We start from the raw sequence: 23445 nt of genomic DNA on the forward strand, positions 1-23445 counted from the left end.
CTGAGAAACAGGCTGGAAGTTTGCAAGGATTTACTCTTAAAATCACTAGAATTTACTGTTGTGTAGTGAGAGGGAAGCCCATGCAATGTGAGAGTTTTCTTATAACTCAGTTGACAGCACTTTGTTATCATTGCACTTTTCAGTCAGGCTTGAACTGATTGATCGTGAAAATAGGTAGCTGAAAACTGCAAGGAGTATGTGTAACACGAGTTTAAAATCTCACAAGTTTGTGAGGAGACTTGGTGAGGATGTAAAACTTCATTATGCTCTTTGATACTGCAAAATTTAGAGCTACACTGAAGAGTGGTGTTCAGCTTTTTGCTGTTGTTCTTGCAATGTGAACCCTTCCATGATCAGTTGAGGGGGAAATATTCCTGTTAGCACTTCAGCCGTAGCTAGCAAAAGCTTATGTAAGGATAGACTTTATGGAAAATCAGAATATATAACTGCTGTGTCAACCAAGCTGCACAGAAGACATAAGTTATTCTGAAGTAAGAGGTCTTTGGAACAGCTGAATGATGAACTCATCATGATTGGTGGTTGATGAAGATTTATCAAATCCTGAATGAGTTTATAAACCAGAAAGTACTCAGCTTGTCAGGCCCAAAGGAGAGACATTTCTAGGATAACTACAAAGAAGCAATGTCTAAGTTAGTGGAGAGGACTGTGTAGGTGTAGACCTTTTTTTTTTCATAGAGGTATTGTGGAAAGGTAATAAAAAATACTCCCAGTCTTTGTATCTGAGGTTTGTACATTGGTGCAAATCTTATATGAATATCTTTTAATCTCTTAATAAACTGTTTCAGCACCATAACAGTTTTGAAGTAGGGATTATACTTACCTAATACAAAAATCACAACCTGTGAAATTATTTGTATAGACATGCCTAAAATTTAAGAGAATATATATTTTTGTGACTCTGAGATAAAACACTTTACCAATTCAGTCCCAGCAGTCTCAATATACAGTGAGTCAAAATACATGAATTGTGGAGTTCTGCTTGCATGAGGAGTGGAAAGACAACTCAGTCACTTTGAAACCTTTCTTTAGTGGGGTGATTTTTAAAAAGAGAGAGTTATTTGCCACATGTATGCAGCTATATCTGTGGAAAAACAAAACAAAACAACCCCAAATAAACAAACTACAAAAAATACATTGATGGTATTAACTGGCTGTTCTTCTAGTGAAGAGACAAAGTGACAGTCTGTGCCAAGCAGATAGAAGCACTCTCTCAAGGAAGTGCAGGTAGTACCACAACTTACCTGACTTTACAGAGTCAGAGTCATTTTAGTTGGAAAAGATCATTAAGTCAATCCATTATCTGGCCGCAACAAGTGTGATGCTAAACCATGTCCCTTAGCACCACATCTCTGCACCTTTTAAACACCTCCAGGGATAGTGATTCAATCACCTCCCTGGGGAGCCTATTCCCCTCTGAGTGAAGAAGTTTGTCTAATACCCTATCTAAGCCTCCCATGGGGCAATTTGAGGGCATTTCCACTGGTCCTATCAATTGTAACCAGGGAGAGGAGACCAACATCCACCTCACTACAGCCTCATTTCAGGTAATTGTAGAGAGCAGTAATGTGTCCCCTGACCCTTCTCCTCTCCAGTTGAAACAACCCCAGATCTCTCAGCTGCTCTTCGTAAGAACTTTTCTCCAGACCTTTCAGCATCTCCATTGCCCTCTCTGTACCCACAGTCCAGGATCTCAATGTCTTTCTTGCAGTGAGGGGCCCAAAACTGAACACAGTATTCAAGGTGTGGCCTCTTATGTTTGACTTCTGTAATAACCTTTAATCTTGCATCTTAGCTTAAAGAAAAAAACAAGTGCAAAAAACAGCATCAAAGTTTTTTAGAAACCTGAATGAATTTATACTCTGTAGAATTTATTTTCATCTGCAGAATTATTTTCATCTGATGAGTCTGATATGTTCTTGTTAACCATAAACACCCATATTCCTGTGTTATGTCTAGCAGAGCCAGGAATAGGTCATCTGTTGTGCCTTCATCTACAGTATCTTAAGTACACCACTGACCTTCCTCTACTAGCAAGATACCTCTATTCCATATGTTATAAAAACCTTCTTTGGAACTACTAACTCTTATTAAGAACTTTTCAGTTGTTGCTGACTCCATTTAGTTACACTTTCTTTAGTAGCAAGAAGTAGAAGTGGTTTACATTTTGAAGGATCTAAAAAATACCTGCACAGTGTTTACAGGACTGTATCTGGTACTCAGTGACAAAAGTAAGAGTGAAAAGTTGCATGAACATAGCCATTTTACACAGCCCTTGAGTAAGTGATCTGGATCTGATTTTCTTCCTGTCCACCAGCACCAGCAAAATTCTTTGCGAACCTGCTAAGGACAAGTCAAATCTTTTTGCTGTAGAAAAAAAAAATAAAGTGATAATAAAAAAAGCGGTTTTATATATATTTCCCTGAAGGCATAATTGGCTTTCAAAGCCTTTCTATATGTCACGTTTATCAACAGAACTCTTCTTGGCTTTCACATGGTAAAAGGATTCTGCAAGGCTTGCACTTAGAACTTGAGATGTATTTTATTTTCTATTTTATTAACTAGGTATTTGTGAAATGTAAGAGATGAAAGTATTCTTCAATGTAATTTTTATTACTCTTGGGTGCAACTGATGTGTACTTTCGTATAAGTAAATTACTTTAGTATTTTTTGTTTTAAATCAACTATTATCTGAATATTGGATTTTTATTAGAAAGTCAAACACAACACTGAAGTTTTTGCTTACTTCCTAAATAGGTCTGTATATCTGATTGAAGAAAATATAGATGCAGATAATCTCAATGAGGAAAATAATCCCCTGTTTCACCTTGCAGACAATTAGGTCTATATTATTCTTAGAATAAAAAGCCACATGTGCCTTTCAGGAGCCAAGGACCTTTAATACCCAGGGGTAAGGAAAAATGGCTTGGGTTATTTTTGTTTCTTTCCCAATAAAACCACTAATGCAATGCACCAAGATTTACAGTTAGCATTTTTCTGTTAAGATCCAAGGTAAAAAGGTTACAGAGAGAGTTTTTTGTTCTGGTGGTGCAAATGTGCATATCTAATGTTGAAGTGAGTAAGATGCCTACAGAATCAGGCTACGGTACCACAAGTTGTTTTCAGAATTTTAAAGCAGAATTTTGAAGCTATATTATAGAATTTTGAGAACCTACTTCCATAGGAAATAAAAATTGTGTGCTTAAAAGATAAAAACCTTGACATTTATCATAGCTGTCGCTCATAGAAAAAGATGTTAATTGCAAATGTTACAGAACTAATGCTTTAAACTTGATTCTAGAAAAGGTTTTTGTTCTTCTGAATACTCAAATTTCGTAAGAATTTTGGACTGGAGCTTAAGAGAGAAAATAAATGTAAATAATGTCTGAAACCTAGAAGAATTGTTGCTATGGATCTGTTGCTGCTATAAACTCAATGTAAAATGAGTCAAAGTTAAAACTGAGTATTTCTGAGTGAAGGAAAGGGGTAGTATCTGCGGTGTCTTAACTGATTTTATGGCTTTATTAAAAGCTCTTGTTTTAAAGCTAACTGGAAAAGGATTAAATGGCTGTCTCCAAACAAATTCTCTTTGTGACTTGGCATCACTTTGTTATCAGATCTCAGTCAAGGACAGCAAGCTTTGAAAGTTTAGGACAATATTTATCTTTACTTCCTATTCCTTGGCAGTATTTTATTACTATTTGAGAGCTACAGGTAGAATGCATGTGAGTTCCAGGTTTTAGTTTTTGAGGGGGAGCTATATGTACTCTTTTTGTAATTATAGTGTTCTTATTCAGGAAAGTGATTTAACAGGAAAATAGATATTTTGAATCCGTGGATTCTGAGGTATCTTACTGGTACCAGTGACTGGTTATGCAGATGCTAGTTAGTACAAATAATTTTCTGTGGAATTTCTGCAGTCTCCGTTTATGGTGAGCAACGTTTCTGGGCAAACTTCTTGTTCAAGAGTTACAAAAGAAATATCCATTATAAGAGTTTTAACATCTGTATAACAATTTGGTCTACAACAGGATTATTGCTTAGTCATGCTGCATAAAAAGAGAGTACTGTTTTTCTGCTATTAAGCATGTAATGAGACCTTTTAAAAAATTATAGCTTGCGTTATCATATAAGCAATGCAAATTTTTACCCTTGTTGACAAAGAAGGAAAGAAAAAACCCTGACTTTCTCAGTAGAGCCACATTGATGAAACCAGGCTTGTTTATGCAGATATTTGATACATAAACTGAGTAAACTGAGTGTGGGTGATCAACAACTTGAGTTTATAAAACAGTCTTAAATTTACTTAATTTGAAGCATTTTACATGCCACCTTTTCAGGCCTTTGTTGCAAAGGTAAAAATGGCATTACTTCAAGTAAAAGGAAAATTTTGCTGCTGCTTTGAATAACGGTAGTGAAGAACAACAGAATTAAACTCTATGGGTTCAGTGCATCTTTTCTTATGTTTAGTTACTTTCCTGAAAACCTAAGATCAGAAGCACTGAAGAATGTTTGCTGGAAAAAGCCTGGAAAGAAAACCCCAACACTGTAACCAGCGTACAGTGCTAGAATACAGTCTTTTAATGATTTGGGGTTTGTTTCTGTTTTGGCAGTGAAGATAAAGTTCTGAGTGATAGAAATGCCTATTTTTATAGCCAGAGATATCACTATGGGCCTTTCCAAGGACAGAAGATGAATTTTCAAGCTCTTTGCTTGGCTGATTTCTAGTTAGTCCTTCCTCAGTGTCTTCTCTAATTGTCTTTGAGTGGGACCGGGTTCACATGAACAGTGACATATACTGCAATCTTAGTCTTTTCTTTGCACTGACTCTCTAGTGTTTGGGTTATGAAAAGTTAGGCTTGAAGCAATATTCATAACATATTATCACCTGGATGAAGATTGATGAGTTCTGTGAAAAGCAGACATGAGTTTGTCTTCAAGAAGAGTTACGTTGCCTGCAGTTACACCACTAACTCTGCAGAAATGGGTATGGCATCTAAATTAGTCTTGTAATTCTGACTTTAATATGGGTTGGCAACACATTTGCTTAGTGTAAATAACATTTGAAATAAAGAGGTGTATATTTAATTTTTTACTTTAAAAAACTCTCTAGTGTAACATTTTTTATTTTCTGATACATGTAGATTAAAAAAATCAATGTAATATTCACAAATATATGAGTACATAACTGAATATTTGTTACTGTGCTTTTTCCTCTGATACCATAATTCTGTATCTTGTGCAAGAAATTGATTTTTCTTACAGGTTAATGTAGTTTTTTTTAATATAAAGTATTGTAATTGCAAAACAGAATACTAAAATATGCCTCCGTAGAATGTGTTTATACTATTCCTAATGGAATATTGTTTGGGTTTGCTTCCATAGGCTTTGTATCAGCCTTGAACACAACATGCTTTTTCATCATCCTCTCTGGCTTAACTTTGGCTGTTCTGACAATATCTTGAACACATGGGGTTTTCTCATTTTCATTGCAAATATCTACTATGCTTTGTCCAAAGTTAATTCATACTTCTGTTTTAAAATGTACTATGATGTACTTATCACAGTTGTCATGCTTTATTCTTCAGTAGTATATTTTTAACTAAAGCTACTGAGACTTGTTTAGATTCCAAGGAGTCTTTTAGCACTGGCAGAAAAATTGCTTGCTTAATCAGCATGGGAAATTATGCATATTGAGCACTATTAGAACAAGATTTATAGTGTGTGTATAGACTAGACATATGATTAATCCAACATGGTTAGAATGTCTTATCTTTTGTATGAGTAACTTTGTATTCCTCTAAAAATGTTCTTAAGAAATTAGATTTAAAAGGTCATAACACATTCAAAATATTGTTCTACATCAGTTAAAGACCAGTCCTTTATTCAAGATAAACACCCACAAGACTAGCAGACCTGTTGTAGGCTAAGTAGAAGAGTACTTACACACCTGACATTGGATGAAAACTGTATAAATGGTGAGAGCTGTAGTTCTTTCTACAGCAGCTCAGACCTTCATTGCCTACTAGCTCACATGGTGTTAAAAGCCTTGGGTTCATAGGATGTATTGCATGTATTGCAGATTAATCATTTCCAGTGACTCTTGAAAAGTTTGCAAAATGTCTTTTAAATGGAAGAAATATTGATTAGGAAATGAGGGTGTGATTTAGATTGCTCAGATCTAGGACTAGTATAAGATGCAAATTTCAAGATTCTCTTGCAACTTTATTCAGTCTGTTTTTCTGGCTTGAAATCATGTGTGGCTTTAATCAACATTAGCCTAGAATTCAGTCATCTGTCAGTATTAAGTTACCTACTTGTGATAGAGGCTGTTGTGATGCTAGAGATTCAAATTGTGGATGCTAGGGAAGAAGGAGGGTGGCAGACTAGCATTTTCTGTCACTATGGAAGAGGTTTGGTTAGGTCCAGGGTCTGTTTAGGAGAGACCTACTGAGAGGGCCTGCTCTGAGGAAGTTATTGCAGGACTTTTCCCTTCCTGATGATGTTGACCAAATAAATCTAGATCTGATACTATACTTGAGAAGGATTCTAGGGCAAATTTTTGCTTTGAATATGTACACTTTATACTGAAGCAGGCACCTAAACTGGATGCTGGGATAGCAGTTTTATACTGGTTGGCCTGTCATATTTCCTGCTTTGAATAACATGAAACCAGTAAAGCATCCTACCACTTTTTGTGTTTAAAATGATCCCGCATATATAAATGAAATAAAAATTGGACTAACTTTAGCAGCCCCTGTAGTTCAGCTACTGAGGTTGAGAGGGAGTTTTTTTTTTATCCTGTGGCATGCCAGTTCTAGAAGCAATCAAATTTGACAGAGTATTTTATACACAAAATGGTCAACGATCTTGGAATTCAAAATGTATACAGCACTATGCTGTATAGTTTCTTTGAAAGGTGGATAGGGATGCATGTATGTGTGTGAAAGGGTGAGTAATAAGTGCACAGAGCTTTAAAAAAAAATTCTTTTAAAATCTCAGTTGTTTAATATACTTGGTCATTACTTGTACCTTGTGTACTTTGACAAGGTTTAGTGGCACAATTAACATTGCACTCTCTCCTCTCTGTTTTCAGTTCTCAAACACATCTTTGATGTTTTTCAGTTTCTCTTGCCTTCTTTGAGCATCTAACATTCTTCATACAGTAACCAAGGAAATTGGCAGTGTTTAGTGCCTTACTCTGCTCATAATCCTTTTCTGTTGGCAGAAATCCTTTGGGAAAAAAAAAAACAGCTTTTTCATCAATTGAAAAAAGTGCTTGGCCATTTTCTAGCTTTTGTACTTTAGTCTCCTCTTGGATAAATTAGGCTTCAAGAAGTCAGGACTTGACCTCCAGACTGCATTATAGCCTTCAAGTATATCAAGAGCTATTGCTGAATAGTTATTTCTGCTGGTAGTAAAACCCATACTGATCATGCTGCATTGCTGTCTATGCAGGGACAAACTCAGCAAACTGCACACAAGGTGTTGGCATCAGTCTTATGGGAAAAATCAAATTTTCCCTACTTGCTTTCTCTGTGTTTCTTTCAGTGTGCTACAATACTTAAACAGGTACCTGAAAAATTTATTTTATTTACTTTTTATAAATTGAAGATATATTAATGAATACAAAGAAAATTCTTCACATTGCACCAAGAAATTATTCATATTTTAAGCTTGCTTTCTTCCCCATGCTGTTGCTATGGGTACTAGCCATGCCCTCTGCTCCCCCAGTCCTTGTTTTTCTGCCTGAGGGTCAGTAGCAGAGGCAGGACCAACCTAACAAAATGCCAGCTGCCTTAAGGACCTAAAAAAAAAGTAGTTATGACCATATGATCATGTATTATATTTACATGGCAAGGCTTTGCTAGCAGAATGGCTACAGGAGTGGCTTCTGTGAGAAGCTGCTAGAAGCTTCCTCTGTGCCCAATAGAGCCAGTACTAGCCGGCTCCAAGCCAGTGAAAAAGAAGGGGGAGGAGGGGCTCCAGGCACTGGAGCAGTGTTTCCCTTGAAGGCTGTGGTGAACACTATGGTGAGGCAAGCTGTCCCCACGCATGGGGGGTGGGGGGGGGTAACATTGGAGCAGATATCCACCTGCAGTCTGTGGAGGATTTTATGTGCAAGCAAGTGAATGACCAAAAAAAGCTCTGAACCCATGGGAAGCCCAGGCTGGAGCAGGTTCCTGGCAGGACCTGTGGTCCCATGGAGACAAGCCCACACTGGAGCAGGTTTGCTAGCAGGACTTCTGATCCTATGTAGTAGACATACTGGAGCAGGACTACACCCTGTAGAAGAGACCCACACTGGAGCAGTTTGTGAAGAACTGCAGCCCTTAGGAATTACTCATGTTGGAGAAGTCTGTAGAGGACTGTGTCCTGTGAGAGGGAGTGTGAGGTGTCCTCCCTTTGAGGAGGAGAGAGTGGTGGAGACAGTGTGTGATGGACTGACCACAACCCCTATTCCCCAGCACCCTGTTCCACTGAGGAGGGGTGAGGAAGTAGAGAATTCAGGAGTAAAATTGAGCCCAAGAAAAAGGGAGGGGTGAGGAGAAGCTGTTTCATGATTTGGTTTTATTTCTCATTATCTTACTCTGATTTTGGCTGGTTTTCTTGTGATAGTAACTGCTGAGTGATCTCCCTGCTCTTATCTCAATCCATGAGTCTTTCATTTTATTTTCTCTCCCCTGTCCACCTGAGAAGGAGCGTGATAGAGTGGCTTTGTTAGGCACATGGTGTCTAGCCAGGGTCAGACTTCTGAACCAATATAATTCCATTTTAACAATGGAAATCTTATCCTTGTTCCAGTCCATCTTGGTCTCTTACAGCTGGTAGTGACTTCCTAAAGTTTTTGTTTTGAGGTTGTGCTTGTTTGGTTGCTTTCAGCCCTTTATTTATGTTTATGTTATTTCAAGGCAACTTGTTTCTCATAGTTTACAAGTTACACAAGAACAGATTTATTCTGGCACAGTATAGTGCATAGTGGGTACCTAGGGAACAGTACAAAGCAAGGAAAGTCAGACTTCCCCTGAATACATACCCAGCTTCTTGAGCTCGGATTAGTTGGCTCTCATCATACTTCTCATATTCCATCCTGTTTCTCACAACATTTTGTCTCCTCTCTCTTAGAGATCCTAATGGCCAACACCAACATGATTTGTTTCCTTTCTATTTGGCACTACTGAAACTGTTCTGAAGGACTGAAACATGGGAAGAAGTGTTCAGCTGACACCCTTAACACTTTTCCTTTATTTCCTGCTAAAAAAGATACTTTTTTTTCCCCCTCCACCGTTCCTCAGCATACTCTTAGTTCTTCACAGTCTTTTTCATCACTCCTGTTGCATAGTGTATCCTTTCCACCTCAGACCTTTGCCCTAACATAGCATTGTGCTTTTTTCTTAGACTACTTAGGCTGCTTTTTGAATTATTTAATAATTTTCTCTAAGAGGTTAGCAATTAAATGGTGTCTAGACTGAACAGCAGTTGGGACCCTCTCCTTGTCTTGATTTAGCCCAACAGTCAAGCTTAACTAGCTCATCACATTATCCATGAGCCGTGTATACAAGCCCTCAATGTTGTCATTTTTCCATTGATCCTACTGATTGTAACTTGTTGGATTTGTGACTGCCACCATCCTTTTGGGCATGCTGTTTGGCAAGAATTTTAGGATGATCCTAATACAAGACTTTTAGGATGATCACACAAAATACATACATTTAAGATGTGTGAACATAGTTTTTGTGTGTTGAAGAGAAGCAGCAGCCAGACAACTCATATGAGCTCTGAATGCAGGGCATCACAGCATGTGTAAAGATGGGAAATGTGCTACTGACCTCTCAGTTTTTCTGTATGCCAGATGCTCCTGGTATTTTTTTTTTTATTGTTACTGTTACGGTTTGAAATCTGTAATAATGTGACAGTATATAGTTGAAGATTTTACATGGTTTGAGTAGACTTACTAGATTTATTGCAGGATTTACTCTTTATTTGGATTTTATGATTTGGCTAGAGGGAGCAATGCCATGTGAATGAAATGAAAGACAAGTTGAAAAGTGCTGAAAGTTAAAATGTTCTGTCAGAATAACTATTCTGCAGCAGTTAACCCTTGCTGCTATATACCATCAGTGACTAGAAACAGATACCCAGAGACAGTACTGGGCTGGAAGGATGTTGTAGTATGACCCAGCAAAGCAAGTTTTTCAGTCTTAACACCGAATGAGAAAGTGCTTCAGCATTCTAAACTGTTTACTTATTATTAGTGGGTTAATCTTCATAGCCTCTGGTCATTCCTTGTACCGCTCCAGAAATTCCAAGAAAATTTCCAAACTGTATTTTCTTTAGCTAAAAAATCTAACCTTTTATTTTAGTTTTAAAGAGTCTACATTATTTTCTTCTTTAGTGACCTCTGTGGGAATACATAGGTGACAAAGGTGATGACAAAGGCACATCTTCTACTCGAAGATGTGTTATAGTTCAAGCAAGAACTTCTGTATAAAATTGTGAAAGGACTTTGTGAGAAAAAAACCCGTACTTTTTCAGTTTGTTTGTTTGATTGATTGTTGGGGGGTTGTTTGTTTTTTTTTTGGTTTTTGGTTGGTTGGTTGGTTGGTTTGGTTTTTTTTTTTAAGATTTATTTTAGAACTGCTGCAAAGGAAATACAAAACTGATTGGTCTCTTAATGGTGTCATTCATAGACATGGTCTTTCTCAGCTTCAGCAAGAGATTTGCTCTGCTGAAAACACTGCAACATAGAGTGAAAAACTTGGTAGAAACAATAGGTACTTCTTTTTATAGCTGGTATCTCTTCAGAAACATAGAGTGCAGCCAGAACAGTAACAGATTTGCTTTCTCTTGAGCTGGAACACAGCATTCTATTTGCCTCTGACAAGCAAGAATATGTTGGACAAACTGCACTATTAAATACAGAAAGCCTCATTTAAATAATGTTAGTGCTTGGACATAAATAGGGACAAGCTATTTAAACATGAGGCTGATAACATTCTGCTCTTAACTTTGTTGTACAAAGAAAACAAAAACCAGAAGTATATTTTACTGTCTTTAAATTTCTTTCTCCCTTGATCTTTATACATGACTACTTTATAAAGTAGGGACAAAGAACACTGGTTCACTGGGAATATTTTTCATTTTCAATTTTACAAATTCTATTTTTTTTTAATTGAAATACTGAATTTCCTCCAAGTCAGATTCTTTGAATCTTCTATTAGGGTTTTCAATCCCCTCCCTCTTTTTAAGTACAGTTAGTCTAACTGGATACTTTTCCATCAGTAGAAGGTTTGGCAGTTTAGGCTGTGTGCCTCCTGTTACTGCCATATAAGTTACACCTCCAGTGTCCTCAGTGTATGATGAATTTTAACAATGTAGCTGTTAAATAATTCTCCAGTTACAGCAACTCTTTTAACAAAGTATCATGTAATTATAGTTGTCATACCTTTAACAATAATCTCACTTTCTAAAAGTAGTTGTAGTATGAGTTAATTGTCCAGAATGTGGAATTTTCTTTCTCTAGACCTTGCCTTGTGTTCATTTTTATACAGAGAACTGAACTGTTCTGTAACACTTTTATTACTATTTATAGTGGTATTTTGCTTCTTTTGACCAATATTGAAAATGTTAGCATATGAAATTTAGGATTAATTAATGATATTTATATTTTAACTTTTCTGTTTTCTTTCCAACTTTGTTTCTCTTCAGTTTTACTGACGTTATCTCTTGCCTGTCAGCATTGTCCTCATTCTGCCATTTTTCCTAATACCATAATGTGATTGTCATAACCTTCATTTGAAAGAACTTTGCTGGTATATTTTTGCACAAAGCTTATTATAATTTGGAGATCTGCATAATTTAACCTCCTTTTTTATAATACAATATATTTACACATCTAAAGCAGTAATCATATGAGAGAATAGTGCTTTACAAATATTAATGAGTTAAATCTGTTGCCCTGCTGTACAGGAGCAGTTTTCAGTTCCCCTGCCCCATTTTACAAAAAGGAAACTGAGGGACTAATACTGACTTGACTAAAGTCAGATGGCAAATACATATATTAAAACTAAGAATTACAACTTTTATGCCTATAGATAATCTCAAATATACTTCTTCACATTGCTCTTTAGTTAATTTGTGTGGTTTTTTTGTTGTTTTGTTTTGTTTTCATTCATGCAATGGTCAATCTTTTGTGGATTAGATAGGGCACAGATTCCAGACTAAGAGTGAGGGAGGGGAGTGTCTGCATGGGCTACAGAATATATACAATTGCCATAATGTCATAATAAACTATCAGAAGAATACTAGAGAAAATAAATAGAAATTATTTTAGTTGATAATGTGCACATACTGTTACCATGAAATTAAACTTTTTTTTTTTTTTTAAGTATCTTCTAACTATATTTCTAAAATCTTCATTGGGTTTTGAGTCAATAAATTAATGAATTACTAGAGAAATCTTTAAACTGTATGCTGGGGTATTTAAAGGACAAGTCTTGCATTCACACATGATAGTAAATTTTACTAAAAGGATTATGTTCTTAATCAGTTGTGAGTTTACTTGTACTTAACTTTTTCTTTTATAAATGCAAAATTTTGCTGATTCTCTCTCTAGAAACTAAGACAGACTGTTGCTACAAGTCATAAAATAGTTCAAAATGCTAGAAATGTCCAAGTGCAATCCAAATACACTCCAAATTCCCTTATCCTCTGCCAGTATCAATAAACAAGAAAAGTTTTGTCTAACAAGGGGCAGGGTTGGAAGCTGGAGAACAAAGGCAAGTAGCCTTTCAACACTGAAGGCAGAGGCTAGCACAGTATCAGGCAGGTTCTCAGTGGTAGTGTGGCACCTTGGAGCATAAGAATTTTTAAGGTTTTGCATACAATAACTGCATTTATCATAAATGTGTCTGAAATTGTAATGCTGGTACAAAATTGTAATGTTTTGTTGATGGGGAGAAATAATTGCATAAATGATAAATTAAAGTTAGGTGCTTGTATATCTAGAAATAAAAGTTACCTGATTATTTCTATTGATTTTTTTTAAGATGCTGACCACCTACTGCCTTGAAGGCTATATACAAATATTAAGAATTGTCTAAGTGCCAGGTCATTTTGATGTAGTCACCTAAACACTGACTCCACGTCCTGAGTGATTCTTTTTCTCCTGGATCTACCTGGCATTTTTTACATTAGGACTTGGTTTGAAATTCCTTAGTGCGGGGTATGGTCGTTCCATATGTTTGTGCTGTTTCTGCAGATTGGAATTTCCAAAACAGATGGCTTGAAGATACTGAAGAATTAGACTTGGACATCTCTTTAAATTCTATAAAACACATTAATTACTGTAGTGGAGATGACAGTTGAGTGTAGAAGACTTGAGAGAGTGTAGTCCAGGCTTCTCTTGCTCCTCCCTCCTCCCACAATGATTACCTTATGCGTTCTTAAATTTTATGTATTCTTTTAGTTTCCGATATTTTTTTGCTCCTTCTAATTAATTTTTAGTATAAAAGTCAAGGTGTTCTCTTTCCTTTTCTGTGCTAAATACTTCATTATATTTGTTGACATTGTTTTTTACATTCTGAGTTCAGATGATCAATGAAACAATAATAGTTTATTGTGAAGCAACACTTCTTATCAAAATAATTTTTTGAAGGAAAAAGACATATTGCACATACTTCTGGGATATTGATTGATTTGTAATATACTGAAAAATGGAAAGAGGATGCTTAAGAAAGCTGTACCTCCTTACCTGCTCTCATGGGCAGTGAAAATGATCAATTCTTGTCATGCTCAGCTTGATGCTTTTATATGAAGATGTTGGAGCTGCCAATTTCTTACCTCCAACAGCCGAAATGGAAGCTGTCTAAAGCCTCTTATTTATAAACTAGACAAGCAAGAAGTTTTGAGCACTACTGAGGCAACTTTTTTGTCTACTTACAGGTATAGTGAAGGGAAGTTAAATAGCTGGAGAGTGTATGGTAATGAAAACTGTAATGGCAGCTTGTTCTCGATTAGCAGCTCTTTTCTTGTGTCCTACTTCTCAGACAGATTTTCAGGGGAAAGAATGGAAGAAAGTGGCCAGCCTAATGCATGATGATAATTGCTAATAAAAACATAGTAGTCATCAATCAGGCTTCCTCATCTTTGTAGGAGATCAGCATAACTGCATCTTTAGTGTTATCCTGCCACCCTTTATTTCTTGGAGCGTCCTCTACTTCCGGGAAGAGAAGTATCTATTGCAACATATTTTCAAGGAAAAAGTAGGTTTGAATTTATCCTTTATCATCTGATCCAGTTCTCTTGGAACATATGTTTCCTGCAAATCCTACAAGAGGCTTTGCTTCCAACACAGCAGAAAGCACAGACTGAGCAACTTTTTCTAATTAAACCCCCCCTCAAAGGTCACTCTCACTGATGAGATCTACACCATCACATTCAATTCATTAAACCAAAATTGTGACAGAAGTTCAGAAGGGCCTATTAGGTAACTGTCTGTCTGTTGTCTTCTGCTGTATTTGAACCCCTTACAAGGAAGAGAAAAAGGGCACAGCATTTGTGTTTTATAAGGTAGCACATGCCATGGCTGTGAGGGGTTGTCTTAGACTTGTACAGGATTTATTTCCCTGTACTGAGAAAGCTGATTGAGAATACTCATAGAGAATATGAACTGAGAGGGTTTTTTTCCATTGCTTTTTTTTGGTGTTGCTTTGTTTTGTTTTAGCTGTGCTCCTGTAGTCCAAGGCCACCACCAAGGCTTTTCACTCCCTGAGTTGAATGGCTGCAGGCAGCTCATTATCATGACTTGTGTTGCTGTCTTCAGCATTTTAAAAAGTCTTTTTCTATTTCTTCAGCAATATGAGGTTAGTCATCTGCACTGTGACTCCTAACCCTTTTAAAAAGAATTTCTGTAAAAATCATCTGTCAAGGGCCTCAGCATGGGCTGTACGTGCTCTTGCTCTAAAACAAGCTCACCACCTAACTTAAATGAGTACCTGGAGGAAACTGTAGTTGCAAGTACATGCTGGCAGGGTCCCTAGCCAGCATGCTGGTGTGGATTCTCACACAGATTTTGTTTCAAGAGTATTGAGAAATAGAACAGTTCACTTGGAAGGGTCCTACAACTATCATCAAGTCCAATACTAGGAAAACCATTTTCATTCTCTCCTTTCCCCTTCTCTACTGTCACTCTCTTTTCTGGCACATCAATCTGTAAAATAATTTAAATTCAGCTTAATATAAACTTGCTGGAGGGGGAAGTGGAGCTGCCCCTGCCCCTCAGTGCTACCCAGAGTTGGACACGTGTTAAGGTGATAAGATGTTGCTTTGTCTACTCGCCTGTATAGCCCTCCATCCCATTCACAGCATACTCTCTCAGAAGCCTCTTAATTTCATTTTTGAATCCTTGTAAATGCTGCAAGAATTTAAATAATTCATGCTGGTTTATCCTGAACTGCAGAACAGCCTTTCTGTGTGACTGGAGTGGGAATTTCAGTAAGTTGTCTGTGTGGAACAAGACGTCACTGCAAGCAGGCCACGTTGATACTGGTCTCACTTGCTTAACAGTGGGAACAATGGCATAGCATAGACATAAAGCCAACCATAGCCATCAACTATGGCTGCTTTGGCAGTATTGATCTTCAAATTCAATATCAATGTGGCATTTTTGCTGTTTGTATTAAACGTTAACTACTGGGCTGTAGCTAAATCATGTGAAAACTTTGGATTGACTTCCTCCAAGGTGTGCCAGTTTTCCCATGAAGATTTTGCTTTGAGGTGACTCATTCATCACCAGAGAGAGATTTTCACCACTTTAGAAGTGTGATTTTAATGTTTGCTGTATCCTGGATATCAGTGTTATCTCAAGGAAGGTTGAACCTGATGTGGAACTCTCATCATTATTAGCTAAAACATTGTCCTAAGTTTGACTAGAATAGGGTTAATTTTCATGAGAATCTGGGTGGGGGCCACACCCGGATGGTCAGCTGAGACAGCCAGTGTGGTATTCCATACCATATTGATGTCTTGCCTGCAATACAAGGGAAGAGGTGGGTAGGACTCACAATTCAGTAAGGTGCTGCAGTCAGGGCAGGGCCAGGCATCAGGTGGGGTGAGTGCTGTGCTTTATATCACTTGCTTTACATATTATTTCATTAGTATTACTGCTGTTCCTGTTGTCTCTTCTCTCTTTGTGGTGTTCTGTTAAACTCTCCGTATCTCAATACCCACAGTATTTTGCCTTTTCCTCCTGATTCTCCTTCCCATCCCACTGGGAGTAATTAAAAAAAAAATTGGATTTTTGCCATTAGTGGGAGGGCAGCAGGTGGCAGAAAATAGAGTTGCAGCTCCATGCTCACTTTCCTACCAACTTCAGCACAAAATGGGGAAGGAGCTGCTGGAGCATGTTAGGGCAGCAGTATGTTGAACATTAATTGTTTATTAGATGCTTGAAATGAGCATGTGTTTAGTAAGGGAGTAATCAAGGACTAACTGACAACATGCTCATTTACCTTCAAGTAAGAACTTAAACTTGTTTAGTGAAGGGTTTACAGTGGTATTTAGGTTTTGTGCATAAAGTTTGTGTGATCGAACAAACTGAGAGGAGGACTTTTGAGATAAATCAAAAACATCTTGGACACCCTTTGTCTTGAGGATGTTTGGCACAGACATGGTGGGCAAGGTATTTCATCTGTGTTGAGTTCCTTGATGTTGTGGCCAGACTGTCACTAGCAAGCAAGCTGCTTCACCTTTTCATTTGTATAGTACACACCAGGCACTGCATCAGGTTTGGACATTCAGACTTCTACTGTTTTGGGAGAGAGGGAGTAATGTTGCTTGCTGTTACTTCACAATACTGGAAAATGTAAATATTGGGGAATAAATTCCATTCTTACAGATGAGTTCATATATTCACTTCCTAGTCTCTTGACATTGAGTTGTTTCTGGGTGAAAATGCTTGCTTGAAAATACAAAGAGTAAAAAAAGACTTAGAGATGTTTAACGTTACATCACATCTTCTGTACTTACTGCTCATGTTTACCTCCCTGTTTGTTCAGATACCTGATTTATTTTAGGAACTCTGTTACTATTCCAACACACAGTACCACAGACAAGAGTCTATCCTTGTGTCAGGAGCCTAAATAATTTTCACTTTTTCTGTTTTGTATACTTTTAAAAAGTGAGAAATAGAGGAAATCCAACAGAGTGTTGAGTTTCTTGACTCCTGTGAGGAGTATGAAATTATTTTCTGTTCTTATACAAAAAAGCCCTTCTTTGTTGACTTTGATTGGATCAGTCACTGTGCAGAGCTTTTGAAGATAAAGTACTAGTGATTTGCATCAATTCCACCCAATTCACTGATTTGTTTGATTAATTCTCCTTCAGAGAAAGAAAGAAAATACAGGAAAAAACATAACCAGTGCCTTCTTTCAAACAGTCAATATGCAATAAGACTTTCTCAGCCCCTAAATGTAAGCAGGCTTAGCTTTGTCTCTTCGAGAACATAGTGGACATCCATTCTGCAGGACTCTAAAATGTGGATCGATGTTGAAAAATAAAATTTTAAAGCAAAATTTAAAAGTGAAAATGACAAGGATGTTATGAGAGTTTGTATTGCTCCCCCTGCCCCTTCCGTTGTCAAAATTTGAAACAGCTCTGTAGCATTCCCTGTTTTTACTGCCTGTAGGATCGTGAGCACCTCAAATCTGATTGCTGTTCTCTAAATTAACTAACTTTATCAATTTTTTCTCCAGTTAGAGTTCTTGATTCTCACTATTTATCCTCTGTGGTTTCTTCTTTAGCTTACATAAGAATGTGTAGTTTCAGTGGGTTTATTCACCTGTCCGTTTTTTTAAAGTAAATGCACCCATCTGTCTAGGGTCCTGTGGCAAGCAGCCAAGTTTAGAAGTGGGATATGCTTTGCTCAGCTGTTTTACTCTGCATTACTCCATTGAACTAGAGAGAAATGGCTGTCTTTAGTATTGCATCCTGTGTGTATAGGTTCTTGCCTCAGTCATGAAGCTGAGAGTGGGACGTATTTGGATTAACTGAATCAAAGATTACACTTCCAGATGTTTAACCTTTTTTGTTCATTGCAGGTAATTAAAGTGTATAGTGAAGATGATACAAGCAGAACTTTGGAAGTACCAAGTGATATAACAGCCAGGGATGTATGTCAACTGTTAATATTGAAGAACCATTATACTGATGACCACAGCTGGACTCTGTTTGAACAGCTTACCCACTCAGGTTTAGGTAAGACTATGCAATACAATGGCATAGAAGTAAATAAGGTGTTTGGTTTTCATTTTCATGTAGAAGTGCAATTGTAATAGAAAGACTTGGATGCAAAATGACAGGAGGGCTTGTATGAATTTCTTTGTTTGGAGGTTTGTTGCTTCTGTTTCTCTTTTTTTGAAAGCATTGCTATAAAGTACATTTTGTTATAGTACATTTTCTCACACTGCTTGATCTGCATCCATAAAAGTGATTTGGAAGGCACTGACTATTAAGGTTTTCCCTCATTCTTCCTTGCTTTTCTTTGGCAGTTCTTCCTCTTTTATTGGTGTTTCTTGCTTATCTTTAGTGAGACTTGGATTGTTTTAATTGCAAATAAAGTCTTTGTTCTTCCCAAAACATCTGAATGAAATCTTTGACATCAAAGGCAGAACATGGTTACATAGTGCTACTCTGTCTGGACAATATGCTCAGTCTTCAGAAACAACATCAGAGTAGGCTGTCAGTATTTTCCTTCAATACAGTCAATTTGGGTAGATTTATTGTGGACTCTGGGAAAGGACTACTTAAAAAGCGTAACAAACCCATTCTTCTAAACTTCTAGTTAGGTACCAGTGAACTGTTGGATTGACTTTATGCATAGTATTTTAGATTGCTGGAAATGAAATGCTCAGAACTCCTACATCATCAGTGTTCCTCTAGTCTTTTTCTATTGTACAGTTAAAAAGGTGTAATCTGTGGTATCAGAACACAACTATAACTTCTGGTCTCTGTTCCTTTTTGTGTTATATGGGTGTAATTTTGCACTATGAAAACACAGTGAGACAAATTAAATATAGGGAGAAAGAGGATGTTTGCAGAGATGTAAAAAACCCACAGAACAGAGGAAAGACTTCACTCAGCAAAAGATGAATTTTGAAGCTCGCTGCTGGGATGTAGTATTGAACTGATACTCTAGTCTGACAGTCTTACTTCCTTTTACAGCACTACTATTCAGTACCACATTGTGTTTGATTTTGATAGGGAGTTATACCAGAAGAAGCTACTAGGAGACAAATGCTGTAAAAATCTGGTTTTAATTTAATGTCACTCAAAGTTCCTGTTTTATTTTGGAACTTTGGCACTGTACTAGAGTTACCAAAGATAGTACTTCTTCTGCAACCTCAAAGGCAGTTCCAGCTGTTAGTGCACAGTGTGTCTTAAGAAAGAGGATATTTTCATCCTCTTTCTCAGGGTACCTTTCTATATTCTAAAATACATAGAAAAGTCCTTGAGTGTTTAATTGTCAGAAGAGACTGCTAGGGTACCTGGTAACTCCAGTACTCTTGATTTTAGAAAAAGCACACACCACTAACTAAAAACCCACAAACAATCCACATGCACACCATGGATATTTGTATATGGCTACAAGCTGTTCAACTCCCTTTCTGTGTATGAATCTAGGCAATCTGGACTTGGGCATTTGTGTAAAGTAAAGTTGACTGTGCATCTCTTAACTGTATTAACAGATGTATTTTAAAAATGAACTACAAAACCACAAACCATTTTCTGCCCTTTTTTGCTCCTTTATCCTACAAAAGCAGCCACAAACAGTTTTCAGGGTTTTTTCCCCTGTGCTTTGTAACATTTCAAAGATATTTATAACCTTTTGTGCTGAATGTATCAGTTGTAAGATGCTTCCGACTTGGAGTAAGGTCAGAGTTAAATCTGAGTTGAGGCTGTAAATGACTGACTGCTACAGAAGAGAAGGGATAAAAATGGCTTTAGACAATACTACTATATAAACAGTAGAGATATTTTCTATATTTTATAGTGTGGTTGGTGATTAAGTAGTATAGTAGCTATTAAGAAGATACTTTTGACAAACTGTGCCGGAACAATAGTGGCATTGTTTCTCCAGGTTTATTTATTTGCATGGTACAGTTTTTGTCAAACAGTGTTTGCTTCAGTCTGAAGGAATCCTTGGAAGATTTCAATATCAGGTTGTTAGTGAAGGTGCTTAGTGAAGATTGTGAAATTTTCCAAATTGCTGGCATGCAGATCTGAAGGCCTGAATTTGTCATGTAGTCTTCTGATTGCTCCAGCTGCTTGAGGTGTAATTTTGGAAAAAGGTGAATTGTTAATGTAAAAACTAGAACTATTTTCTAGATAACTACTTTTCAAAGAATGATTTAGTTTTGGGCTATTTGCTATTTATTATGTTGTGTTTTACCCATGGAAATTGGGACAGTTTTCTTCTGCTCCCAAGTTAAATGAATGGGTATAAAAAGAAGTACATTGAGTGTGTGTGTCTATGTAAATTCCAGTATGATGGGGATTAATAATTCATTCATCAATTAGGGAACATTTTCTTTAATATCTAACAGCTGTCTGAATACTCCTGAATTAGATATAATTGCATGAATTGTTGAAAGCTGAGCATAGTGTTCTGCTTTTAATCAGCACAGACGTTAATTACATCATTGGAGTGTGCTTTCATGTCATTGTGGAGATATCTGCATGTGAAGGTTAAAAAAGAATAACAATTTTAAACTCCCACCTAAAAGAAAGCATAAGCCCAGAGCCTGTATATTCCAGTTTTCACAAACTTGTGCCATTTAGTGTGGAGCTATGTTTCTGAACATAAAGCATGGCCGTGTCCTAACTGCATTGCATGGCAAGTGCTGAGCAGGTGGCATTGACTCGGGGTGATAGGGCTCTATCTGCACTGCTTTCCTGAGGTCTCAGCCAGCACACCTCATCTGCCTGCTGTGGGACACCCATGCTGTGCACACCCCACTGCTGCTGCCTCATCTCCTGGGGTGCTCAGCCTTTCTGCCAAAATTTTGCAACAGCCTGGGCTCTTCGTCAAATATCTGAAGCATGACAATTATTACAGCACTATAAATCTCAATGTATTTCAGAACTGTATGCTTCTAGTATATGTCCTCTTTGTTCCAGACTATTGAATTAAACAAAATTCGTGGATGTTTTTCACCTTGTCTGAGATTATTGGAAGCCTTGCCTTCGATAGCGCCTAGATTTGGATGATACCGTGTCATCCTTACCACCAGCTACCTTGGTGCTGGAGTCCTATAGTTCCACGGCAACTGCCTGTAGAGGGCAGGCTGTGAAAACAGAACAGTTTTCCATAGCTGTTCTCTTCAAGGAAAGTACTGTCTTAATCCTGAAAGGCTTGCTTTTTTAGTGAGAATTTTTTATGTTAACTGTAAACAATTCTCCATTCACTTCTGCAGCTTGACTTGTACTAGGGTCCTTCTTTGAGTAGGTGATAGTGCTCGGCCAAACACACTGTTGTCGTGTTTCAGCCTCTCATTTTTACTCACTAATTACGCTCTTCTAGGCAGCCTGTGTGAAAGCTCACAAAGCACTGTCTGTGCAACAGTACCAGGCAATGGCTTTTCTGGGATTTACTTGGTTTATTTTTTTCCCCTGCTGCATGGCTAGAGAGGAGGTTACCTGAAATGTGTTCTCTCATCCACTTCAATGTTAAATCTTCTTTCATGTGCTTTAGTTACTTTCTATACTTAAGGATACTCTGTTTTGGAATGTAGCAGATACTCTTCATGTTAGAGGTAGTAGTAATAAAAACATGGTAGAGAGGAAGGTAGAAACTTTGCAGCCTAGCTGAAAGAGAAAAGTGATCTAAACTGAATCAAAGTGCAAATTTTGCATGGCAATGTTTAGGAATTTGATTACGGGGCTGTGTTTTGGAGAGCAGTAACTCAGTGTTTCATTTCCTTCAAGAGAGTAAGTTGAATTAATTGCAAAATATTCTGTGATGTGACACCTTGAAAATAAAGAAATACTAGCATCCTTACCCATCCATTGGGGCGATGCAGAATGTCTTATTTTTGTACCAAGAAGTAAGTCCTGAGGAAATGGTCACAATGGCAAGCATTTAAGACTTTTAAATGTCATCCCAGAGGAGTACTTTTTCTCTCTAAAACTGAATGGGAAAACAAATGCTAGTTTTGAGTAATAGTTGTTTAGTCTCTTTACTTTACCTGGTACAAGATGTTAAAATGCTCACTTTTCAGAGTTTGTTTTGTTTGATTTCCTTTTGTTTTGTTGTTTGCCTTTTTTTTGTTTTGGGTTTTTTGTTTGGGTGTTTTTTGGTTTTTTGTTTTATTGTGAGGCTTTTTTATTTGTTCTCTGAATTGCTTTGGGTGTTTTTGTTTGGGTTGGGTTGGGTTTCTTTCATTTGATCTGGTTACAAAATGTGAGCTTCATGTGGCATCCTTAGTCTCTGTCTTTGTGAGCTCAGGAATGGATTAAATTCAATGAAGAATGGAGTAAATTAAATGTCAGTCTGACTTTTCCCTCCTTTATCTATAGATTATGAGAGTGCTTTGTTTTCTGCTATTTGTAAGCCTGATATTTTCCTGATGAGGTGAAATGTATCTGTATGAGTGTATCGCCTCTAAATTTGATACCTGGAAACTTCTTGAAGAGGTTTATGGATTTGCAGGCTACAGTAAAGCTGTAATCCACCAGATTGGACAGTGTGGAATCATGAAGTACTGACTGGTAAAAGAGGTGGTGGTCAAGGGTTAGGGCTGGGCTGGTCTTTAAACGAGTGACAGATGCTCTCTTCCAGCCCCTCTCCCTCCCCCAAAGAGAAAAGGGGCTAAGGGAGAGGGACTTATCAATTGGAAAAGAAAAGTAAAACAATTTTAATGAAAATTAATAAAAAGTATGCAAATGTATAGTGGTAGAGTGGGGTTGCTAGTTGGACCTGATGATCTCAAGGGTATTTTCCAACCTGAATGATTCTAAGATTCTATATACAAACCCAATATCAAATCCAAACCCCGGATGGCAATTAGTCACCATCACCACTGATGCTGTGGGTAGGCACTGGCGAAGCCCTAGACAACTCAGTGGCAAATGGGAACTGAATTCTGAAACTGGATTTAGGAACTCATGGTTCAGATCAAAGGCAGAAGAGTCCTCTTTGGACACTGGCCATTGAAGAAGAAAGCTTGACCCTCATGATCCCTCAGATTTGTACTGAATATGACATTTATGGAATGGAATACCTTGCTGGTCAGTGTTAGGGTCACTTGAACTGTCTGCTCCTCCTTGCCAGTGTGGCATTTTACTTACTGCAGCCCCAATGTGATTCACAAAATTCAGCAGTGACCTTGGCCTCCATACCAATCCTTGGTACCAACTAGAAAGGTTCTC

The 23445-nt window shown here is 37.4% G+C and overlaps 1 protein-coding gene across 1 annotated transcript in view; it reads left to right on the forward strand.

Annotated features, from left to right (window-relative positions):
• GRB14 (growth factor receptor bound protein 14) overlaps nt 1–23445 on the forward strand; it is a 55766-nt gene that overhangs the window by 12300 nt on the left and 20021 nt on the right. Inside the window, exon 3 of the mRNA XM_054381229.1 lies at nt 18117–18273. Within this exon, the coding sequence (XP_054237204.1) occupies nt 18117–18273 (157 nt within the window). The remainder of the gene's footprint in view (nt 1–18116; nt 18274–23445) is intronic.

Source organism: Indicator indicator, chromosome 5 (assembly GCF_027791375.1).
Source record: "Indicator indicator isolate 239-I01 chromosome 5, UM_Iind_1.1, whole genome shotgun sequence".
In the NCBI taxonomy this organism is placed as follows: domain Eukaryota; kingdom Metazoa; phylum Chordata; class Aves; order Piciformes; family Indicatoridae; genus Indicator; species Indicator indicator.